The 24,169-nt window shown below is 39.0% G+C and overlaps 1 protein-coding gene across 1 annotated transcript in view; it reads left to right on the top strand.

The window, feature by feature from the left end:
- Positions 1-24,169, top strand: part of KCNH8 (potassium voltage-gated channel subfamily H member 8) — a 326,349-nt gene that overhangs the window by 214,836 nt on the left and 87,344 nt on the right. The window contains exon 7 of the mRNA XM_067561636.1: positions 7,397-7,604. Coding sequence (XP_067417737.1) covers positions 7,397-7,604 — 208 coding nt within the window. The remainder of the gene's footprint in view (positions 1-7,396; positions 7,605-24,169) is intronic.

The following is a 24,169-nucleotide window of genomic DNA, read 5'->3' as shown; positions in this document are numbered from 1 at the left end:
ATAAGGAAGGTTTTGAGATTATCGACCATTGAGAGGCATTCATAGAAAGAAGATTCTTCTTGTCTGATGGACTCCACTTGAACACCTAAGGTATTAACCTTCTGGGCTTAAGAGTGGCATGACTGATAAGAAGGGCTTTAAACTAGAAGATGAGGAGAGAAGGTTGGGAGAGATTCATGAAATCTCTGCAGCTGGCAATACACAGGAGCAGGAAATAGAGCTAATGAAGATATAGTAAGAGAAAATGGAGCACTACAAGGTAAGAATATGGACAGAAAGGAGAAGGAAAATACAAAGATTAATTGGAATAGTATTCTGGTAGGTGTTATATTTAGTGAAAGGACTGGATCTAATCTGGCTAGAAAACTGAGATGGTTATACATGAGTGCAGTGAGTTGGGTCAGTAAAATGGAAGAACTGGACCTACTGATGCAGGAGGTCAAACCAGATGTTCTAGGGATTACAGAAACATGGTGGAATAGCACTCATGCCTGACATACATGTATTGAAGTGTATGTGCTGTCTAAGAGAGAAAGCAATAAAGGTGGTGGGATAGTGCTGAACATCAAAGAAGTGATAAAGTGTAAAGAAATAAGTGATAGTATTGACAAAACAGAATCTCTTTGGATCAAAATCAGTTTGGGGAAGGAGGTAAAAGAGGCTCTCTTGGGATAGTGTTAGGTGGTCTGCTATAGATCCCCAGGGTCAGACTCAGGTATAGAGATCTCTTTAATATTATTAGAGAGAGAAATACTTTGTGGAATTGTGTCATAATAAGAAACTTTAACTTCACAGATATAGACTGGAGAATAAATGCTACTAATACTGGTAGGGCCCAGTTATACCTGGATGTAATAAATGATAGTTTTCTTCACCAAATTCTCACCAGACTAAAGGTGATGCAATTTTAGACTTGATAAGTAGCGAGGACATAATAGTAGAGTTGGTTGTAAAAAATAACCTTGGATTGAGTGATCATGCGTTGTTTCAGTTTAAATTAAATAGAAAGATCATCAAAACCAGGTCATCAGCTATGTTTTTTTATTTCAAAAGCGCAGACTTTGGGGAATTAGTTAAAGAAGTCAACTGCACTGAAGAGTTCAAAGACCTAAATGTGGGAGACAATTGGAATTTCTTAAAATCAACTATACAAAAACAATCTGAAATTTGCATCCCAAGCAAAGGAAAAAAAAACAGTAAAGAAAGGCTCCACACCCAGGTGGATGAAACCTCAAAAAGGTTATTAGGTGTAAGCAGAGAGCCTATGTGGAATGAAAAGAAGAGTTGAGCAGCAAATAAAGCTACATTGTGGAGGTTAGAAAATGTAGGAACAAAGTGAGACTTGCTAAAAACCGAGCTGAATTAGCTCTTGCTGAGAAAATTAAAATAGATAAAAGAATGTTTTAGCTATATAAATAAAAAGAGAACAAGCAACGATGAGATTGGGTTGCTACACAGTGTGGATGCGGAGGAGATTGAAGATACTCTAGGAATGTTCCAAAAACTAAATGAATACTTTGCCTTGGCTTTCAAGAAGGATGATAATATGGAATATGTGCATAAAGGTAGTACTTTTGATGGAAATGGATGTCTAGAAGTGGAAATTGCCACTTCTGAGGTATGAGAAAAACATTAGGAGCTTAATGTGCTCAAATTGGGGGAATGGATACATTTCCATCCCATAATACTGAAAGAACTGACACATGAGATTACTAGTCTGACAGCAAGGATTTTTTATAAATCTATCTATATGGGGGTAGTACTGAATGAGTACCTAATGTTGTACCTGCATTTAAGAAAAGGAAAAAAGTGATGTGGGCATTACAGAACCGTTAGTCATCACAGACCTCAGTAGTATGCAAGGTTTTAGAACAAATTCTGAAGGAGAGAATAATAAAATTAATGGAGGCAAGTAGTAAAGGGGATATAAAGTAACATGGGTTTACCAATGGTAGGTTGTGCCAGACTAACCTGATTTCCTTCTTTGAGAAAGTAACTGATTTTTTTAGATAAGGGAAGTGCAGTAGATCTAATATATTTGGACTTCAGTAAAGCATTTCACATTGTACCACATGGGAAATTATTCATTAAATTAGGGAAGATGAGGATTAGTACAAGAATTATAAGATGGCTAAGGGACTGGCTAAAAGGAAGCAGGCAACAGGTTGTGCTGAAGATGTAGTATCGGACTGTAGGGAGGTAACTAGCAGAGTTATCCAAGGATTGGTCTAGAGACCATGTGATGGGATTCTCGGGGTGCAGCCTAGACTGTGGGACCACTGAGTCCTCCATCCCACCAGCCTCGAGTATCGGTCTCACACTGTGATGCTGTGTCAAGCCACAAACCTCTGGCAGGTACTGCACTTACACAGACATTCACAGGCCAGTACACACCCAACTAAGTTACCTGAATGATTTCCCCAGCCATTCATGAACCATCAATAGGGAGGCTCCAGCCAATTCCCTCCAGCTCTCCAGCCTTGCACCCCAGAACTGTACCATCTTGCACTGGTCAGAAGCCTGGCCACTGTAAGTTCATTACCCAGTCCACCCCTCCCTCGATGTGGAGATGTCACACATTAGCCTTTGTAAACTGAGTTGAGATTTCACAAGCACTACAACCAAAACACAGTTTTAGGTAATATATAAAACGAATGTGTTAACTACAGAAAGATAGATTTTAAGTGATTATAAGTAGCAAGCATAGAGATCAAAATTGGTTACCTAAGAAATAAAAATAAATTTGCAGTCTAAGATAGATAAATTAAACAGGATTTGAATCAAGCAGTGTCTCACCCTGACAGATGGTATAGTTCGACAGTACACAGGCTGGGACTTTTTTCCAGCCTGGGACCCCCTCCCCCTTCCCCTGTTCAAAGTCTTTGTCCTCCAGACATTTCTCCAGGTGTTGAGTTGCAGGGGGGAGAGAGTCCAAGTGATTATGTCACTTCCCCTCTTTTATAGATTCTTCCAGCTTTCTGAAAAGAGCTTTTGATGTGACGTGGGGATCCGCCCCCGTTGATCAAGAAGTCTCCATTGTCTAATAATAAGAATTTCTGCTGCAAGCTGGGGGATCACCAGTTGGAAGACAAAGAGGAGGAGAGAGACTTGAGTGTGTGGGTCAATCACAGGATGACTGAGTGACCAGTGTGATGTGGATGGAAAAAGGCAAATGTGATTCTAGGATGTAGCAGGTGAGGCATTTGCAGTTGAGATAGAGAAGTATTAGTTCCATTGTACACTGGTAAGACATCATTTTGAATACTATGTACAATTCTAGTCACCCATGTTCAAGAAAGATGAGCTTAACTGGAGCAGATGTCGGTACTAAGATGATCAGGGGAATGGACGGCCTAACTTATGAGAGGAGACTGGAAGATCTTGGCTTGTTTAGTCCATGATAATGAAGGCTGAAAGGGGATAAGATTGCTCTATATAAATATATTAGGGGAGAAAATACTAGAAAGGGTGGAGAGCTATTTAAGCTAAAGGACAATGCTAGCACAAGAACAAATGGGTATAAACTGGCTATGAATAAATTCAGGCTGGAAATTAGAAGAAGGTTTCCAACCATTAGAGGGCTTAGGTTCTGACACTGCCTCCCAACAGAAAGCATGGGGACAATAAATTTAATTAGTTGTAGAGAGAGCTGGATACATTTGATTGTGATTGTATGAGGGTTGAGGGCGTGGCTCAGCAGCCCTGGGGCTCACTTCTAGTTTACATCCTATGTTCCTAAAAGCTCATGCTTCAAGGTTTCAGCTAGCCACCAGCAGCAGTCAGGAATGGATCCTCTTTCCTGCCAACCCAATGGATTCTGGGTTGTCTTTCTTTTTATAAATCTCCTTCCTCTGAAGCATCAGAGATAGCCATGATTGAAGATGGGTCATTGGGTAGGATGGGTTAGGACTGTGAAGTGGCACCACACATTTTCTCTCTCAGGTGCTTAGCTGATTGGTTCTTGCTCACATGCTCAAGGTCTAACTGATTGCCACATGTGGAGTTGGGAAGGTATTTTCCACCTGGTCAGATTGGCAGTGACCACCTTAATCTTCTTCTGCAGCATGTGGGTGCGGGACACTTCCCAGGATTATCAGGGCATATCTCACTTAATCATTTCCTTGCCATCACAGGGACTTCAGGCACTGGTGCAGCTTGGTCCCACCTATTTTCTTCCTGTGGCATATAATAGTCTGTTCTCCTGTGAGCTGTAACATTTCGGTCTAATTTCAGTTGTTGGGTTTAGTGTGTAGGTGCTGGGTTCTGCTGGTGGCCTGTGATATACTGGAGGTCAGACAAAATGGTGTCCCTTCTGGCCTTAAACTCTATGACTCTGAGCCCTGGTCTACACTTATCTGGAGATTTGGTAGCAGTCGACGGGAATTACACAAACTACGCAGAGTAGCTTGCGTAACTCACGTCGACTGCTGTGCTTCCCTTCTGTGCGGTGTCTTCACTGTGCTGTGCCGACGGAAACAGCGTTCCCATCGACGCAGCGCTATGCTACTTGAGGGGGTGGTTTTACTCAGTCGACTTTCTGATCGATTGAGTGGGTCTACACTGACCACTCAATCGATCCAGAAAGATCGATCTGGTGGCGGCGACTTTGCCGCCGTCATTATAGACATGCCCTGAGGCAACAGAGAATCAAGCCCAGAGTCAAGCAAAGAATTCCTTCCCAACTTCATTGCAAATTTAGCAACTTCATTTCTGGTTCCTGATCTCCTCACTTGTTTGAGTCACTGAAGTCTGCTATGATTTCAGCTTGTTCTGCCTTTTACTAAACTTTTGTCTTTATGTCATTTCAACAGAAAAGGTTAACCCAGCTAGTCTAAATTGATTAACTGAATGGAGAAATTCAGCTAGCTTTGTATTTATGGGCAAAGCAAATCTACCCTGGCACAAGTATGAGTGCTGATTCTTCACTTTGTCTTTCTAAATTTATTATAGAGAAAATAAAGCTGCCTGCTTTCATCTGAGGTCTTCCAATGACAAATTGAACACAATAGAAGAAAAACACTTAGAATAACTAATGAGAAAATTCAGTGTAATTACACAAGATTTATTATACTCACGTGCAAATTTATTTTCACATAATTTCAAGATGTGGGTTTTTTTAGCCGTAGTACAATAATGAAATATTTTCTAGACATCATAAAAAGAAATGTGGTATTATTTCATCTATTGTTTAATATCCAGTAGCATTCTCTTTTTTTTATAAAAGCAAAGTGGTCAAAATTCAGTTTAGTCACAATTTACATAGAAATAAACATAGAAATCAGCATTTTTGTAAGCAATATAACTTATTTCTGGGGATATTTTTTATCATAAGAGCACTTTTACCATACCATAGTTATGGTTATGTCTGGATTTAAGCATTTATATCTCAGCTATATTATCATTGTTTGTTTGTGTTATGATAGTGCCTACAGATCCCAGTTAGAGGTGAGGATTCTATTTTGCTAGACATTGTATAACAAAAAAGACAGTTCTTGCCCCAAAGATTTTATAGCTGTAAGCCCCAAATCTACAAAAACGTACACACATGCTTAACTTTACAAACATGAGCAATCTCATTGACTCCTTAGCATACAACAAGAGATGGCTAAAACAAACAAATGCGAGAGAGGGTAGAGGACATGTTTGGTATAATAAACAGACTGCCTACCCATTGTCAGTTATTATTCACTGCAATACTGTACCCTAAAGGAAGGATTTTGAAGGAGAATAATGTAGTGGTTTTACGGATTTTAACTCTGATGTATAGGGGGCAGCATAGGAGAAAGAGCAAAGGTTCTTCAGGGAACATTAAAATAAAGGGCACCAGTAAAAAGTTCAGGGGATAACTAGGCATGCAATATCAATCAGTATCAAGGATTAGTTGTTAATGTTTTATAGTGGTGCTATCTCAGTCAACTGGGCCATATTCTACTGTCAGTAACACCAGTGTAAATTTAGAATAGCTTCGTTGACGTCAATGGATTTGCACAGGTGTAACTGGGAACAGAATAAAACCAATGGCTGGTTTGGGGCTACATTAGTCATTCTAAACTCAACCCAGGTTGTGAATTTTATCAGCCAAAGTGGGCCTAGTTTTGAGTGAATTTAGGCCATTTATTTAATCTTTTACAATGTTAACGTTTAGTAATGGAACCAAAAAGACTTCAATTCATACTGGAATTAATATAAGAAAACAATGGTCAAAAATGAAAACATTTTGATCCAGACTAACTATACTCATGTTTTTTATAGCACCCATTGCTGTAACAGCTGAATGTTCTGGAAGTCCTGGAGGGAGATATGCAATTTGATTTGTATTTTTCAGCCAAGACAGACAAAGAATGAGTCTTTAAAAGTTTATAGATTCCTTTGACTGCATGAAACAATGTAAACAATGATGACAAACGATAAGAAAATGTAAAATGTAAGCAGGAGGCCTGGAACATCCTCTGGGATTTGAAGGAGATTTAAAAGTTTGAGGCAAATTTTCACAATTCCTGGAAGCTGTTTGGTTTCTGCATCCATTGAAAAATACAAAAACAAATTAATTCACATTGCATTCTGTGTAGCAAGAAGCTGTATCATGTGAAATTGGTGCAAGCACTGTTTCTGAGGCATAATCCCTTTAGGAATTATCCTTTGCTGTGGAGCAATAACCACTCCCTTCACCCCCTCTCTTCTCCAATGCAGTAGCGAGCCTGAATGGCATATCAGAACTTGTAATGTTCTCTCTGATCCTTGTCCTGCACAATATCTGTAGTCTGCTGTTGCTTTAATAAACAAGCTACATGTTATGTGTTTTGTCTAATATCCGCCTTAGGAGCAATGCTAGACCCCCTTTTATCCAAGGCTTTAGTAACGGAATCATTCTTGTCCCATATGTAATGCTATTGACTTTGGCCAAGTGTGGTTTATTTAATCATATTGTTTTGCTCTTTGTTAGCAGTAATCAAAAGCTATTACAAAAAAATGAGGCAGTTTGTTTCTTCATGTTGGAACCATGTGAAATTTGGTCAAATTGACTCATTTGTTTCTTGATTTGAGGGGTTTGCCTAAATGCAAAACATAAGTGAAACCCAAGACTTGGGGCTGCACGTAAAGCAAGGACACTAAGATCAAGGCTATCTGTGATTTGAAATCAGTTTGGTTACAGTCAAATGAACAAAATATATGTAAACAGTTTTTTAAAATTGTACTGCTTAGTCACTGTTTGAACTTGTGAGTCTAAATCTTAGCTCAATGAATGCACTGAGTAACCAAATTGTGTGTGCATGTGGCAGGGATATTTCATAGACATTGGAGGGCGTGGGGAGTGCAAGGACTTTCTTTCTTCCACAGGTTTGTTCAGTATATTCCAAGAGTGCTGAAAATCCTTTTGCTTTATCTATTCCCCTAGGTGTCCCTTGTCCACCTCTTAAAGACAGTCCGATTGTTGCGTCTTTTACGTCTCCTTCAGAAGCTGGATCGTTATTCCCAGCACAGCACAATTGTCCTCACACTTCTTATGTCTATGTTTGCATTGCTTGCGCATTGGATGGCATGCATTTGGTATGTCATTGGAAAAAAGGAGATGGAAGAGAATAATCCCGTTACTTGGGACGTAGGTAAGAGTCTGGTTTTTATCATAGATAAATCACCCATTGTTTCCTTTCTTGTTGTTAAAGTTTATAACACTGTATCGTATTGCTCTGTAGGGGATAAAAGCTAAAACCACACAATATATTTTATCAACCAGTGCATATTTAATACATGTAAATATTTCAAATGAATTGCCTGATGATTAAGGGATGGGTAATCCCATTGAAATTTGACCCAAAGTGTCCATTTATAAACCCCACATTTGTTAACAAAGTTAACATGATTTCTATGTTTAATTTATATGATTTTGCATATTTGGACCTAAGAGGCTAAGTCGTTTTGAGTTTACCTAACTACCAATTTCTATCTACCTAGCTCCAAACCAAAAAGAGATTGTCATTTCTTTAACTCTCTTTTGCTTTTTAAAATGTAGTGTGTTTGTATTTTAATATAGGTTTTTCATGTTTGATGTTTTAAATGCTTTATTTTGTTTAGTTTTTCTAGTAATTTTTACGTAAGCATTTAATATTTTTCTCTAAGTGCATTAAACCAGTGGCAGGGTTTGTTGTCCAAATCATATATGTCTAATGATGGTATTAAAAACATTTTGTAACTGTTAAAGACAGTTTATGGACAATAAAATGTATAGGTATTGGTCCATCTTCATCCTTATGATAACCCCATTTAAATCATTGAGTCACCAGGGATGAATTTGGCCCAGTTTCTGTAATTTAGAACTGTTACCTTTCCTGAACTGAAAATGTGAACTCTTCTAGCACACAAGAAGCTAGAGCAGAGAATGTGAGGAACTGACCATGTCATCAGTAGGAATGGGGAAAGGCTTTCTGCCTAAATTTGAACCCATTTGATGTCAAGAGTTTTAAAGTTTGGCACATACTTCATTGTTTTTGAGTTCCTGTTTCACTAGGGAGACCTGTGAATTAAAAAGAGATCCAATTTTTTTAAAAGAGGATCAGACTGGAACACAGAGGGGGAAGAGTGAAAAATAAAGACTTTGAAAAATGAGCAGAAAGGAAGAGGCAATAGAAACATTCTCATGAAAAAATAAATTCCATGTACAGACTTTCCTTTAGTTAGATTTTTTTTTAATTGAAGGAGAATGAAGAGGTGAGAAAAGACTTTAAATTATAGATGTGGAGGCAGGTATGAAAATTCAGATTACTTTAGTGAATCTCGCCAAACCAAAACAATACTCGTGAGGTTTGCAAAACCTAGAAAGCCAGGAGTGGCTTCTTAGTAGTTGCACGATGTAATGGATAGACACTGAACTGGCTTCTTTTCTAAAATCCTCCAGTGAAAAGGCTTTTTTATTTGGGAAAGGGATGGAAGGGGGAGAAAAATATGTCAGTGGAGAAGTCAGTACTTTTCAGGTTAAAACCAAGGGTCTTGTTTATTTTGTGAGTCTTCTGAGTGATGTTCAAGACTTCTGGAGCTTTTGAAATTGCTTGGGAAGGAAACTTCTCCTTTCTTTCCGCCTCTAGATTATATTTAGTTATAGGGATTTGCACCTATGAACTGGGAAAGAAATGACTGTTATATGTGAGCAGGAAGTGGTTTGGTAGTGGTTAATACTGCATTTACAAGGTGAAGCTTTCCAGGTCATTAAAATCTAACTTCACTCTGAATGAGGAACAAAGGAGAATTTCTCCTGCCTTTTTCTTAGCTGTCCAACCATGAGTCACCTTTTTCTTTTCTTTTCCTTTCTTTTCTTTTCTTTTGACCTTACATAAAACTTTTTATTCTTGTCTGGGTGAGTAGAAAGTTGGGAGGACAATGGCAAAAGTGGTTGGGGCTTGTAAACCCTGTTGATTTTATTTGTTTTTTAAAATACAAAAGGGCTGAATAAAAGCATGTGAGTATGTTAGGTGTGTTTTTGTTATTTATAAGAAATGCCTGTTGCCTACTCCACAAAAATAATCATACCTGATAGAGGGATATAGGACTCACTCCCTCTCAGATGCCTGCTCAGGGAAATATTTGGTGAGGGAAACATACAAACAATAGGGACCAAGTGTACAGAGAAATTGACTGTAGCTAAAACATCACCTTTTCTTGCCTCCTTGTAAGTTTCTCTCCCACCCTCCTTTAAAAGTTGCTGCAAGAGGAATGGTGATGGGAAAACTAGCATGAGGATTAAAAGGGTCTGACCTGGAACTAACTGAAGAAGCTGGTGGGACAAAGTCAGGGAGAGGAACACCTAATCAACACCACTCCGGTTTACTGTGAGGCTATCAAAATCCTCTCTGATTCTCTGTCATGCTTGTCAGTTGTTCACATTTTCTTCCTCTTTGTCATAAATTTGTTTGTAAAAAAACAGCTACTGTGGCTGGCTGACGAGCCTCACAAAAAGCAGTGCAGAAACTTCACAAAGCTGTAGCAGAAGAGAGGAAGATACAAAGGAAGCCCACTGTGCTTGAATTGGTCACACATTCACAGCAGAAACAAAATATGGAAAAAAGTTGTGCTCAACAGACGTATTAAACAACCTTCAAAGGGCATTATCAGCATGTTTGGTTCTAAAAGTTAATTTATTCAAACACACTTAGCACTGTCCTAGTTACCAGGCAAACTATCCCTCTGTGGTTCCAGTGCTTGGGTGCAGCTCAGCTGTGCTCTCAGGAGGAAGGTAACTCAATGACATCTTTATCCTCTCCCAATCCTTGGGTCTTCCAGGGGCAAGTGTGGCCCCAGATGTAAGGTAAAGCAGCCTTAAGATTGCTCCGGGTTATGGCTCCAAGTGACATCTGGGGATTGCCAGTGTGCTGCAGCACTCAAGCCAAAATCTTTCCACCTCCCACACATAGCTCCTTCCACAGGGAACTGGAGATGGGAAAAGGTGTTATGGGGGCAGGGATGGCATAGGGCTGCAGGCACTACTTCTATAACACTTTAGGGTTCCCTTGCACTATGGGCAATTTTAGCCAGTTTGAATCAGCTTTATGCTGCCACAGTAGCATAAATCAGATTTAACTGGGAGCTCAAAATCTAGCATCATGTCTTTCCAGCAAATAACTGACACATGGAAAAAAACCAATGTGGTTATCTGGCTAAGGACAGAATATAGCCCATTTTTCTTATATATGGGGCATGTATATGCTCAGGTAAAAATTTGATGTACATTTTTTGGAAGGTGATTTAATTCTTGTTTGAGTCTTTTTTTGCCCATTGTTTTTCAACTGTTATAATACTTCAAATATTTTAAACTGTTTTCCTTTTAAAAACCCCTGTACTAAAATATTACATATAACATATGGAGGGGAGCCTTGGCAATGCTACTTGTGATATATGTGGATCTGATATCTAATAATGTTACAAAAGCTGTATGTGACCTGGTCCGTGAGGGGAAGTTATTGTCTAGGGAGAGTAATGGAACGTTTATTATATGTTTGTGTACGCTGCTGAACAGTCTCCATACCCAGAGTGTGGATCAGACCTTTTCCCCTCAGCGCTTCATTTACTGGTGACACTGGCAATCTTCAGCAAAATCCCCAAAATAAACAGTTCAATATTAATCCAATAGCTGCACAATTCCCCTGATACTGGGCTTCCTTGCCAGAGCTTCCCCAGTAACCCTAGAGCAGTGGCTCTCAATCTTTCCAGACTACTGTACCCCTTTCAGCAGTCTGATTTGTCTTGTGCACCCCCCAAGTTTCACCTCACTTAAAACTACTTGCTTAGAAAATCAGACACAAAAATACAAAGGTGTCACAGCACACTATTACTGAAAAATTGTTTACTTTCTCATTTTTACCATATAACTATAAAATAAATCAATTGGAATATAAATATTGTATTTACATTTCAGCATATAATATATAGAGCAATATAAACAAGTCGTTGTCTATGAAATTTTAGTTTGTACTGACTTTGCTAGAGCTTTATGTAGCCTGTTATAAAACAAGGCAAATATCTAGATAAGTTGATGTACCCTCCTGGAAGATGGCTGCATACCCCCAGGGGTATGCGTACCCCTCATTGAGAACCACTGCCCTAGAGGCTGCCTGCCTGAAAATTTCCCCTCCTCCCCCCTCCAGGAGCCAACCAGCTTCCTGTAGCAAGCTCCCTCAGTTCAGCTCTTTCAGTCTTTATATGTATCACCTGGTCTCTTCGCTGCTGGGTCCGATCGTCCCCCCTACCAGGCCCAAAAACCTGTCCTTAATGGTGCTCTGCCTTAGAACAGGGTTGGCTGTCCCTATGCCCCCTGGCTCTAAAAAAGGCTGCCTCTAATACTTGAAGTCAGTGGGGTCTGTACAGGAAGGCAACAAAATAGCTTCCCAAATAAGAATACCCAAGCATGCACTTGAAAGACAATGGAATTCTTCCAGGTTCTAGGGTGAAGTAACACAGCTGTTTTGCGGGGCTGGGAGTTGAGAGATTAAAAGGGTTATAAATAGTTAAAAGGTGCCTTGATCTCTGCGGAGGGAGGCGAGTCACCAGGGGCTGTCCAGGGAGCATAAATACGAGTTGCAAGACCAGGTCCTTAATAATGAGGAGCTTCTCCTCCTGTTTTATAAAGGATGAGAGTCCACACTTGTTTTGGGCCCAGTTCTGACCCTTGCTCACATTAACTAATACCTTGATTTCAATGGGACTACTTGCTAAGTAAGGTACTGCTCAATGCAGGTAAGTGTGACAGGTAAGGGTACCGAATCTGTCAATCTCATTTAATCTTGACCTTTCTATTTGATTAAATTAAAACCTCAACTAGATACTGAGTTCTTAAAGATGGCCATGATCCAAAGCCCATTGAAGGCAGTGAAAGGATTTCTATGAACTCTAATACTCTTTGAATTAGGCCCTAAATCAGTATTTTGGGAAAGACGTACAATACATAGATCTTTATTCTACTGTTTGGTTACAAAGGAACATGACTCCTCCCTAGAAGCAGTTTTTCTTTTCTCCAGTTAGCTTTGGCACCAAGTGCCTTGTAGCTGAAAAAGCCCCTCTGTATTGCCACTACAGTGCCTCTAACAGCTGAAAGAAAAAGATGGCTTTGTTTGGAAAAGGGGAAAAAAACTAGAGATTCTTTGTTTTTATACACAGACTTGTTTATCAGATCATGTTTCTTTTATCAACTTCCTTGCCATGTTTATTATTTCCTCAGAAGACTTTCAGCACAGAATACAGACTGAGGTCTTGATGATGCTTTAAAAATTTCTAGGCTATAATATAGTAACTATTACTTAGGACTTAGTTGTGCTATCAGGTATGCACTATAACCCTGATCTCACACCATTGATTTCAATGGGAGCACCACTGGGCCAAATGTATCTGTTTCTTTGGCTAATTTAAACAAATCAGGTACTTCATTTGCATTTGGATTAGGGAGAGGGGAATGATAAAGTGCTTCCAGCGAAAATACACAAAACAGAAAAGTGTATTAGCTGTGTTCTTATTGAGCCAAATCATGAAGTCCTTCCTCCGTTCTTTGGCCGTATTCAGCCATTGTTCCCATTGCAAAGAATTTAAAATAATAAACACATTCAAGAATTTTGTAATTTGGTTACGAGAAGAAAAAGAGGTGACTCTTCATTAAGGGCCATGCTGTGGCTCCTCTCTGCACACTGGGAAGTAATTACAGGAGTAGACTGACTTCAGTTGACTTCAGTGTAAGTAACTGTTCACCAGTGAGAGTAAGATAGGCACAGTCTGGCCCTAAGATTACTTATTCAGTTCTAGTATTAATAAGTTTTTACTGATTGACATAGAAATTGTAGAAATCCTAGAAATTTAGGACTGGAAGGGACCTTTTCATCTAGCCCCCTTCCCTACACTGAGGCAGGACCAAGTATTATCTAGACCAGTGGTGCCTAACTGTATTACACAGGAGGGCACATAAACTTAAGCACAAGCTGGTGTGGGCCAAACAGATTCTACATGTTTTAGTAAGATTTAAAATCACCTTTATTGATTTATATTTTAAGTTCAGCTTGCTTTGTATGTATTTAGATAGGTTGTTTCTGTGTAAAGTATTGTCTATTTACACACTTGTGTATAAAATGTTGTAAATTTGATGACAAAACGCTAATGAATCAGCCATTAGTATATTGAAGCAGGCCACAGACCTTTTGAAATGCTCTGCTGGGCTAAGTTCGGCAACCCGGATCTAGCCTATCCCCGACCAGTGTTTGTGTAACCTGTGCTTAAAAACTTCCAATGATGGAAATTCCACAAACTCTCTAGGTAACTTGTTCCTTTTCTTAGCTACCATTAAAGTTAGGAAGTTTTTTTTCCTAATGTCTAACCTAAATTTCCCTTGCTGCAATTAAACCCATCACTACTTGTCCTGTCCTCAGTGGTTAAAGAGAACAATTTATCACCCTCCTGTTTATAACAATCTTTTACATACTTGAAGACTGTTGTCATGTCCCCTCTCTGACTTCTCTTCTCAGACTAGACAAACCCAATTTTTTCAATCTTGTATGTAGGTCAAGTTTTCGAGACCTTTAATCATTTATGTTTCTCTTCTGTAGACTATCTCCAATTTGTCCTCATCTTCCCAAAGTGTGGTGCCCAGAACCAGACACAATACTCCAGCTGAGGCTTTATCAGTGCTGAGTAAAGTGGAAACATTATTTCTAGTGTCTTGCTTACAACACTCCTGTTAATAGTTTCCAGAATTATGTTCGCTTTCTTTTGCAACAATATTGCATAGTTGGCTCATATTTCATTTATGATCCATTGTAACCCCAAGATCCAGTTTCTGCAGTACTCCTTCCTAGACACTTATTTCCTGTTTTGTATTTGTGCAATTGATTATTCCTTCCTAAGTGTAGTACTTTGCATTTGTCCTTATTGAATTTCATCCTATTTATTTCAGAGCGTTTCTCCAGTTTGTCAAGATCATTTTGATCTCTAATCCTGTCCTCCAGGGCCCTTGCTACCCCTTAAAGTCTTGATGTCATCCACAAACTCTATAAATGTAGTGTCTGTGTAAACCAAATAATTTATGAAGATACTGAAAAGAACTGAACCAGGACAGATCCATGTGGGACCCCACCGAATATGGGATATGAGAAAGTGATGCACCCTGAGCCTTCTTGAGGCTTGAGACCCTCACCTGAGCAAGTCTTGCAACCTTCACCAGCCAAGAAGTCAGTTCTCTAGTCACTGTACTTTTTGACTTTGTCGCCTGATAAAGCATAGCTACTGTGGTTGTGGAATCTCTGTCATTGGAGATTTTTAAGAGCAGGTTAGACAAACTCCTGTCAGGGATGGTCTAGATAATACTTAGTCCTGCCTTGAGTGCAGGGGACTGATCTAGAAGACTTCTTGAGGTCCTTTCCAGTCCTACATGTCTATGATTCTACTGGGCTCACCATTTACAGTCCAATCAGCACTTAAGATAGTGTTATACTCTTTTCCCTCTTTTAATTCCTTACTTTTTAAATCCCTTGCATTTTCCTTTTGTATTGTTCCCACCATTCATTCCCGTGGGTGAGGCAGCCATGTCCTTGAGACATAGCATGATTTTCTGCAAAAATAAGATTAATATTCAGTTAACTGGCACAGAATAGAGGCCCAGATTCTGATCTCACTTACACCAGTGTAACTTCACTGACTTCCCGGTCATTGCTTCTCATTTCTGCAGGTTTAACTGAGGTCAGAATAAGGCACAGAGTTTTTATTGCCTGTCTGCTGTTTTGAATTAGTCCATGCTGAGTTAGCCCCCTTCAGGTTCTTACCAGCTACGAGAAGTGCCTTTTCATTCTGACTGTACAAGAAACAGACAGTACTGAACATTTTTCTTGTTGCTAAATGTATTCACCCTATGAGAACTGTACGATCTGTTGAAACTGGACCACCATGAATATACAGTGAGCGGCCAAGAGTCAGGATGCTGCTTCGCTTAGATAGTCAAACCTGTCAAGTATAATTTGTGTAACAGTCTTGAACCATTCTCCATTCTGTCAGCTAGAACTTCAGCAACAACTTTTTATTAGTTCACCTACAGTAATACAATACTTTAGCTACAGAGGATTTATTATCAGCACCAACTTAAAGCACCTATATTTAAATGGAAAAAATGTAAAATTTGTCTGTCTCCTTTGGAAAGGATTTAGAAAACCTCTATAATTTAAATTATTCAATTGTTTCTTTGAACAAATTATCTTTATTCTCCATTCTGATTACTGATTTCTCAGTCAGTAGGGTTTTTTTTTTACTTTTGTGACCATTATTTTTGACTCAGTAACTGTAAAGCTCTGCAAACTTTTGGACCATTCTACTTGTACCTATGTTACAACGTTGCAGTACAAAACTCTCCATGCTGAACTTGTTTTTTGCATACTTTATCCAAATTCTTTCAGTATCTCTGAAGTCAGCCATCAAGATGGAATCTGAGTCATGATAATTATCAAATATCATATCCAGAGTTTAGTGGCTTAGATAGTTTTTAATGCTTGGAACCCTTACACCCAAGTTCATAGACATGGGATCTGCCCTCACAGGTCTGGCTGCAGGATCAGGGCCTATATAAAAATAATTTTAGTAAGTATCCAATTTATGAAATGTATATATATAGAGAGAGGATAATGCTTGGGCTAGATTATGACCCAACTCTTACCCCTGAGTATGAGACCATGAGTAGCTCGGAGCCCCCAGGAGGAGCCCTAGGAAGAAATTGTGATAGAGTCCCAGTCCCATCCTGCTCCCCACCCCTGATCGCATAGGGAAGTAAATTACTGCTGCCCTGAAAAGATTGCAACTTACTGCCTCACTCACACTGGCAGGCATGTTGGGGAGGCAAAGCCAAGGCTTCGCTCACTCCCTGCCCTATTGTGAATGTTTACTCTCAGAACAGGAATAGCAGCTGTGGGGAGCTTGCTTTCCCCAATCCTGTGCCCAGTCACAATCCAGGCAGGTCACACTGGGCACTGTGGGGGATTGACACCCTCTGCTGTCCAATCTGACAATTTAGGTGTAAGTGACAGTCTTGCCCGTGATTTGTTTGGTTGTAGATGTGAAACACACAACAAACTAAGCCTGATGTTGATGAAATGTTGCACATGTGGATCAGTTATTGTTCTAGTTTTACAGGTTAAGGCTTTTTATGTTTTTTTCTTTTGTCTCGATATATTTTTGATTAACTTTATAGAACTAAATGGGTTCTCTCCTGTGCCAACAAGAGTAGCTGTGAATTCCCAAGACTTTCAACCCATAACTGTGTATTCTAGTTAAGATTTGGGGCCAAATTCTGGGTGGTGGAACCCATTGGGCTTGGGCCGGGGTATGAGTCAGTGTAAAATTTGGCCAACTGAGTTTAAATCATGTTGTAACTATAATTTCATGGCAACATCTGTAATTTTTTTTCCAAGCAGTGTGATTATGGACTGAATTATTTCTAAAACTTAATCAACCAGTTCAGATTATCCTCTCCAGAATTTGTAGCAAATTAATTAACCCCCAGACAGTGGTATGTGAATGGTTAGTGATAATAAAATGGTTAGAATAAAACAGCAATCATCCCCAAACTTAATCAATCCCAAATCATTTTTTAGATGTTTAAGCCTTTAGCAATAACCTTCGCCTCAATATTTTTAAATGCTATTTAATGGGTTTCCAAAATTTTAGGGGGAAGAAAAAAAAGTATCATAATATCACGATAAAGGCTATTTTTGAGACATTTCTGAGACTATTGAAACCAGTGCTGGAAATTTTGTGAGAACATCTATTCTGGAGAGTTTTCCAGCACAGTTATCAAAGAAAGGAAGTTTGGACAAACATAATCTGAACTGGATCTTCAACCCTGTTGAGTTTCACCCACCATTAATAGTTATTATTTCCATCTATTGCATATTGTGTACCAAATGCATTGACTGGAAATAAATAATTAATTCAGGGAAAATCCACACTCCATTCCCAATCCTTCAATCATTGAAAGCAGTGACATGGTAAGTAATTATTTTATTTTTTCCACTCACTTGCTTTGAAATGTTGTAAAATGTCAGATCTGGATTATTAAAAGCATTTTTGCGAAAGAGAAGTTCTAACAAAATCATGAAAAAAATTGAGAAAATAAATTTCTATTGATATTTCTTCCAAGTATCTGTCTAAAAATATAGGACCTGATTCTGCCACACTTAATCAGGTTGAGAAGTACTTACTTTTTAAGAAGTACTGACTCAAATGATTAAGCCCGATGAAATTGACTGGACTTTACTTTTTAGTAAGTACTACAAGGGAGGGGAAGTTCCTTTGATTCTTTCATCAAAATCCATCCTCTATTTATTTTTACAGAATCTATCACTTGTGTGCCCAGCTGCTAGAATTTACACACACAAAAAACTTACTAGAACAAATGGATTTTACATATGCAGATCCACTCACCAGTGTGCACAGCTGATAGTACATAGGTGAGTTCTGAATGCACAAAGCTGCATGTTCACAAATGCCCACTTGAAAGGTTGGCCCCAAGTGCCTGTTTTCCTTGTATCTGACATATCCTACCCATAAAATATTTTTTTGAATTTCCATTGGGAAAATTGAAATGAAATATTCCATTGTGAGCGGTTGTCCTGAATCAAAATATTTCAGTTTGTTGAACCAGCTGAAACGTTTCATTTTGGGTGACTGTTTGAACAGCCCTTGGTCCACCATGGGAGTTACAGTTCAAGTTCCATGATTGAGCTATATCATCAGAGATCTAGTCCAGCCAGGGAACCCAGACTCTAGTGGAAAATAGAGGCCTGAAGCATCTGAATTACACCTCCCATGAGCCACTACAGAGTTCAGTGTTGAACCAAGCTAAATTGTTACAATGTTTACAAATCAAAAAATTGTGGAGCTTTCCATTCTGCAAAGTATATATAGATGTTTGACTTTTCATCCCAATTCAAGATGAAAACTCATGTTGAAACATCAGAATTTCCCATGGGTTGGAAATTCCAATTTTGGACCAGCTCTATTTCATACGTTACACTAAATGTTTTTCTTCATTTGTAGCGCTATTGTATATGAAAATGCTTATCCCAAAAGTAAAATGAGCACATATTCTACTTTTTGCTGTTCCCTCTTAGGTCTGAAAAAATTGTAGGTTTTGCACTAATGAAAAGCATTTTTCAGAGCTGAAAATTCTTTTTCCTAGCTGTGAAGAAGGCCTTTTGTCTAAGGGTTAAAACTACAGTAGGCAAAATCTGAACCATGTCGGCCTTTTTGGCCCTGGCTGAATCTACATTTAAAATTACCCTATTTCGATGACAACTAATGAGGCTGCACCACCAGTTTCTTAAGCAATTATTTTACTGCACTGCTGTCACCTGGATAATCAGTAATTAGGATGCTGAAATGTGAAATGAGTGAAAGCATGCAAGACAAGTAAAATAGGACTTGGAAGAAATGAAGACAATTGAAGCCTCCTTATATATTTTTGCTTTTACATTTTCTTTGAGCTAGGCCTATGCGTTTTTAACAGACTTGGGGCACCTGTGATTTCTGCTCTGTGTAGGGAGGTCCTGGATGAATAATGTTAATCAAAGCTATCTTATTTTGGGAAAATGTTCTGAAAGCAAAAATGCAGAATTCTAGTGAGATATAGTGTGGTCTATACATACACCCGCTGCAAATTTTCAAAGTTGTTAATTCGCTTTCCAGAGCTTGATGAATCATTCAAGCTTAGTTGAGAGTAGAAAGGTCAGTACCGCCAGTGCAGAAGGGTTGAGCTATAAAGAACTTAAAGAAAAGTGTGCAACCTTTTTATCTAGTTGCTAACAATTTTTATTTGCAGAAGAAATCATAGTACCTGGATGTAGTCCCTGCCTTTGATGACATGCATCACAGTCAGAAATCATGTGTGATGTGCGATGCAGATGACTTGCATATTTATTCTGCAGAGCAGCTCCTGTTAGCATCAGGGGGAGTACCATGTCTGGAACAATTGCTGGATAGGTACTAGAGATCCTCAGTACAAACTGGAATGAAGAATTAAGAATGTAAGAATGGCCATAATGGGTCCGAGCTATGTCCATCTAGCCCAGTATTCTGTCTTCCAACAGTGGCTTGTGCCAGATACCTCAGAAGGAGTGAATAGAACAGGGAAATTTATCAAGTGATCCATACTCTGTCATCCAGTCCCAGCTTCAGAGGTTTAGGGACACCCAGAGCATGGGGCTGCATCCCTGGCCATCTTCACTAATGGCCACTGATGGACCTATCCGCCATTAACTTATCTAATTATTTTTGGAACCCAGTTATACTTTTGGTCTTCACAGGTTAACTGTACATTGTGTGGGAAGAAGTATTTATGTTTCTTTTAAACCTGCTGCCTATTAATTTCATTGGGTAACCCCAGATTCGAGTGTTATGTGAAGGGGTAAATAACACTTTCCTATTGACTATCTCCACACCAGTCATGATTTTATAAACCTCTATCAGATCTCCCCTCAGTTGTCTGGTTTCCAGCTGAACAGTCCAAGTTTTTTTTTTTACTCTCTCATATGAAAGCTATTCCGTACCCCTAATTATTTTTGTTGTCCTTCTCTCTACTTTTTCAGATTCTAATATATCTTTTTTGAGATGGGGCAACCAGAACTGCATGCTTTATTGAAGGTGTGAGAGTACTTTGGATTTACATAGTGGCATTATGACATTTTCCGTCTTATCTATCCCTTTCCTAATGGTTCCTAACTTTCTGTTAGCTTTTTTGACTGCCATTGCACATTTAGCAGATGTTTTCTGATAGCTATCCTCAATGACTCCAAGATATCTTTCATCAGCTTTCATCTGCTATTTTGTTGTCCAGTCACCCAGTTTTGTGAGATCCCTTTGTAACTCTTCACAGTCAGGTTTGGATTTAACTATCTGGAGTAATTTTGTATCATCTGCAAACTTTGCAACCTCACTGTTTTTCCAGATGACTTATGAATATGTTGAACAGCGCTATGTTATTTAGTCATGGTGGCATTTTTTTTTTGTTACTGTATTTTTTTTAATTTGAGGTCTACATCTAGTTGGAGCTTGCAGGCATTTCGTCCCTGTAACTGTTCTTTTAACTGCCATTTAACTAGCCTTCTCTTTTCTGTGCAGTTCTGTTTTTTGAAGTTACATGTTACTGTGGTGGGTTTATTTGGTATTCCTCCCCCCCCCCCTTTGAAGTTAAATTTAACTTTATTGTGATCACTATTACTGAGTATTTCAGCTATATTCACCTCTTAGACCAGATCCCGTGGGCCACTTAGGACTAAATCATGAATTGGTTCTCCCCTTGTAGGATCCAGAGCTAACTGATCTAAAAAGCAATCATTAATGGTGTCTAGAAATTTTATTTCTGCATCCCATCCTGAGATGACATGTTCCCAGATAATATGGGACTAGTTAAACCCCCCATTATTATTGGTTTTTCTGCCTTTGTAGCCTTTCTAATCTGCCTGAACATTTCACAGACACTGTCACCATCCTGGTCAGGTGGTCAATATTATATTCCTACTGCTATATTCATATTATTTAAGCATGGAATTTCTATCCATAGAGATTCTATCGTACTGTTTGATTCATTTAAGATTAGACTCTATGCTTTTTTCCAAATGTGATGCCACTCCCACACCAGCATGACCTACTCTGTCATTCTGATATATTTTGTACCATGGTATTACCATGTCCCATTGATTATCATCATTCCACCATGTTTCTGTGTTGCCTCTTGTATCAATAGCCTCATTTAATACCAGGTGTTGTCAGTTGTTGGCTGCATGTGTTTCCTCCCAGTGAGCATGCTGTCCCAGCTCTGCGCAGATAGCCCATACAGCAGACCACGATTGGATTACCCATTAAGACCAGAGATCTATTTCAGTGATGAAGGCATCAGACCAGGTTTATTGCCAACGAGGCACATTAAAAAGTGCTCTACAGCTGCTACAAGTATACTTAAAACAGGTATGCCCGTGACAATGGACCAGCTCAGTAAATGGCGGGACTGTCCTTTCCTCACTCGGCCAGACAAAGACGCCTTCTCTGAGACCGTCTTTTATACACTGATACAAACAAGTTCTGTATTGCCCTTCTGATGTGTGTAGTTGACACCCTCTGATGTGGTAAGATACCACTCTTCACCTTGCACAGGATGGTTTGATCAAAACACCTTTATTCATCACTTTGTCACAACATCTTTATCCATCACATAGTTGAAATATCTCTCTACATCATATGATTAAGACATCTCTAACCATTACATTTTCATCCTGACCTTAACGGGGGGAGGGAGCATTGTGTCCTTGTTTTCTTTGAGGAGTTAGCTTGTACCATTCCTGGTATTGAGATGTTCTGGTACTACCTTTTTGGAATGTGCTTGCTGAGTGATCTGTGCCTAGTACTTCTTCAGGAATGTGTGATTTTGCAATAGCAGCTCTGTTCTTGCCAGTTTCTGTGAACTTGCACAAAGGTTCACAGCCTGACTTCTGCTAACAGCAGAAAAGCAGGGCTTGACTGCTACTTTAGCTTAGGTCTCAGGCCTCTTACCTGGCCTGTTATATTAGGTCTTATGTCTCAGCCTCTCACTTTCTACTACACCAGGCACTCAAGTTCACCCATCTTAGAATTTACACTTCTTGTATTTGTGTACAAACACTTATAAAATTTGTCAATTTTTAGTTGTCTGCCTTCATGTGATGTTTCTTTTCAGTTCCTACCTGCACTTTACCAACCTCTGACCTCTTCTCTTTACTAGGCTATTGAGTATCCCCTTCCCTAAGGGATGTGTCTATTCAAAACTTTTAGCTCTTGGCTTTTCCCCAGCCCTTAGTTTAAAAACTCCTCTACAAACGTTTTTAATTTTACATGCCAGCAATCAGGTTCTGTTTTGGTTTAGGGTGGAGTCCATCCTTCCTGTACAGGCTCCTCCTTTCCCCACAGGACCCCCTGTTCTTAATAAGCCTAAATCTCTCCTCCTAACACCATTTTCTGACCCATGAATTGAGACCCTACATTTCTGCCTGTCTAACTGGCAAAATACATTTTGCTTTGTATTTGCACCATTGGTTTGAGAAGGAACAAGAGGCAAAATAACCCAGTGATTTCTCCAAGTCTCTTCTGTAATAGAAACACCGCAGAGGTTTATATTGAACGCTAAGGGATTTATTAAAACTTGCAGATACAGAGTGCAAAAAGCTGCTCAGTGAGTGGAAAAAATCACATCAGACACTCTTCAACCCTCAAGCAATGTAGCTTGGAGAGTTTTGAACAATTCTGGGAACACCTCAGTGTAATAGAAGGTTGTGCCAGGAATTTGCCAGTTGCCTGAGTCTTCATAACTCTTGGTCTGTCCCCTACGTGTTAAAAGGCTTTCAAGTCCAGCTCAAGCCTGGGCGGATCGCACCATGGTTTTTCTGTATTTTGCAACCTTTTCATATGCTTCTTCAATAGTAGGTTGTATTGCCTCATGGGCAATCTGCTAGCATGCCTCCTGAGATATCAAATGGAGTGCCCCTCAAGAGGGTACCTATTTCTGACCTCCTTCCAGTCTCACTCTCTCACTGCTTTCCTACCTTGCTACAGGTAATCTGCTGCATATGGTATGGACCCAATGTCCATATTCACACATTTTTTCCCAACTGAATTTTTAGAACAGAAATGTGACCTATGTATCTGCTTTCTTGCTATTGATTCATCCTTCTCTCTGTCTCTTTTTCCTCTTATTATAGCAGGTGCTTGGTAAAGGAAGATGTGTTCCTGCTAACAAAATAGAAAATCTTTAATGTCTAAAGTAAAATCAAATGATATTCCGCAATATCCTCGTGCTTTTTTCTTACTTATTTTGATTGGTAATAGTTATATCAGGATGTTAATTAGATTTTCTGTTTGCAAAACTATTATCATTTGTTTCTATGACTAATTAGATACATCTAGGGTGCAGCACTTCAAAGAACTCCTACACTGGTAGAGCTATGCGATGATAATAATACCTAGCTCTTATAAATCGCCATTCATCAGTAGATCTCAAAGCACTCAAATGTCTTACAGAGGTTTGTGCAGCTTGAAACAGTCAGGCCTTGCTTTCATTATACTACACCTTTTAAGTTTTTAAGAACATTGCCAAGCCTGCAAACACAGTGGCTCAGAATTGCAGCTTTAAACATGCACTGTGCTTTCTTATGGACACTTTAATTTTGTTTGGGTTTTTTTGTTTGTGTGGTTTTTGTTTTTGTTTTGTTATCCTCAATTTTAAATAAAGTCTTCCTTTACAATGAAAGTATCTGTTTTCTTCTTTGTGTATGAAGACATAACACACAGAGAAAAGTTATGTCCTGTTGATTTCCAAAAAAGTCTTGTCTTATTTATTTAAAATGGAGCACACAAAACTACATTGTAAGAAAGATATTTGGGTTGCAAAGTCAAGCACTAGAACGTTAGGAAGTGCAACACTGCATGAGGCAGGAGTTCTGTGGAAAAATAGTATGTGGTCATGTAACTAAAGACTGTAGCAGAATGTACAAACAGGCAGAATGAAGGTTGTGGGGCAGCCATCAATCTGGCATTTGCTCATTTCCAAGTACTTGACTTTGCAATCTAAACAAGTTTATGTTCATGTAGTTTTTTATGTAATTTGTAGAGCTATTTTGTTTTTAAAAGAAATGGCTAA

The sequence above is a fragment of the Emydura macquarii genome, unplaced genomic scaffold, assembly GCF_026122565.2.
Source record: "Emydura macquarii macquarii isolate MOO-44397 ecotype Brisbane River unplaced genomic scaffold, CSIRO-AGI_Emac_v2 contig_2422, whole genome shotgun sequence".
Taxonomy (NCBI): Eukaryota; Metazoa; Chordata; order Testudines; family Chelidae; genus Emydura; species Emydura macquarii.
Note: the sequence above shows the minus strand (reverse complement) of the source record. Positions and strands in the feature narration are given on the sequence as shown.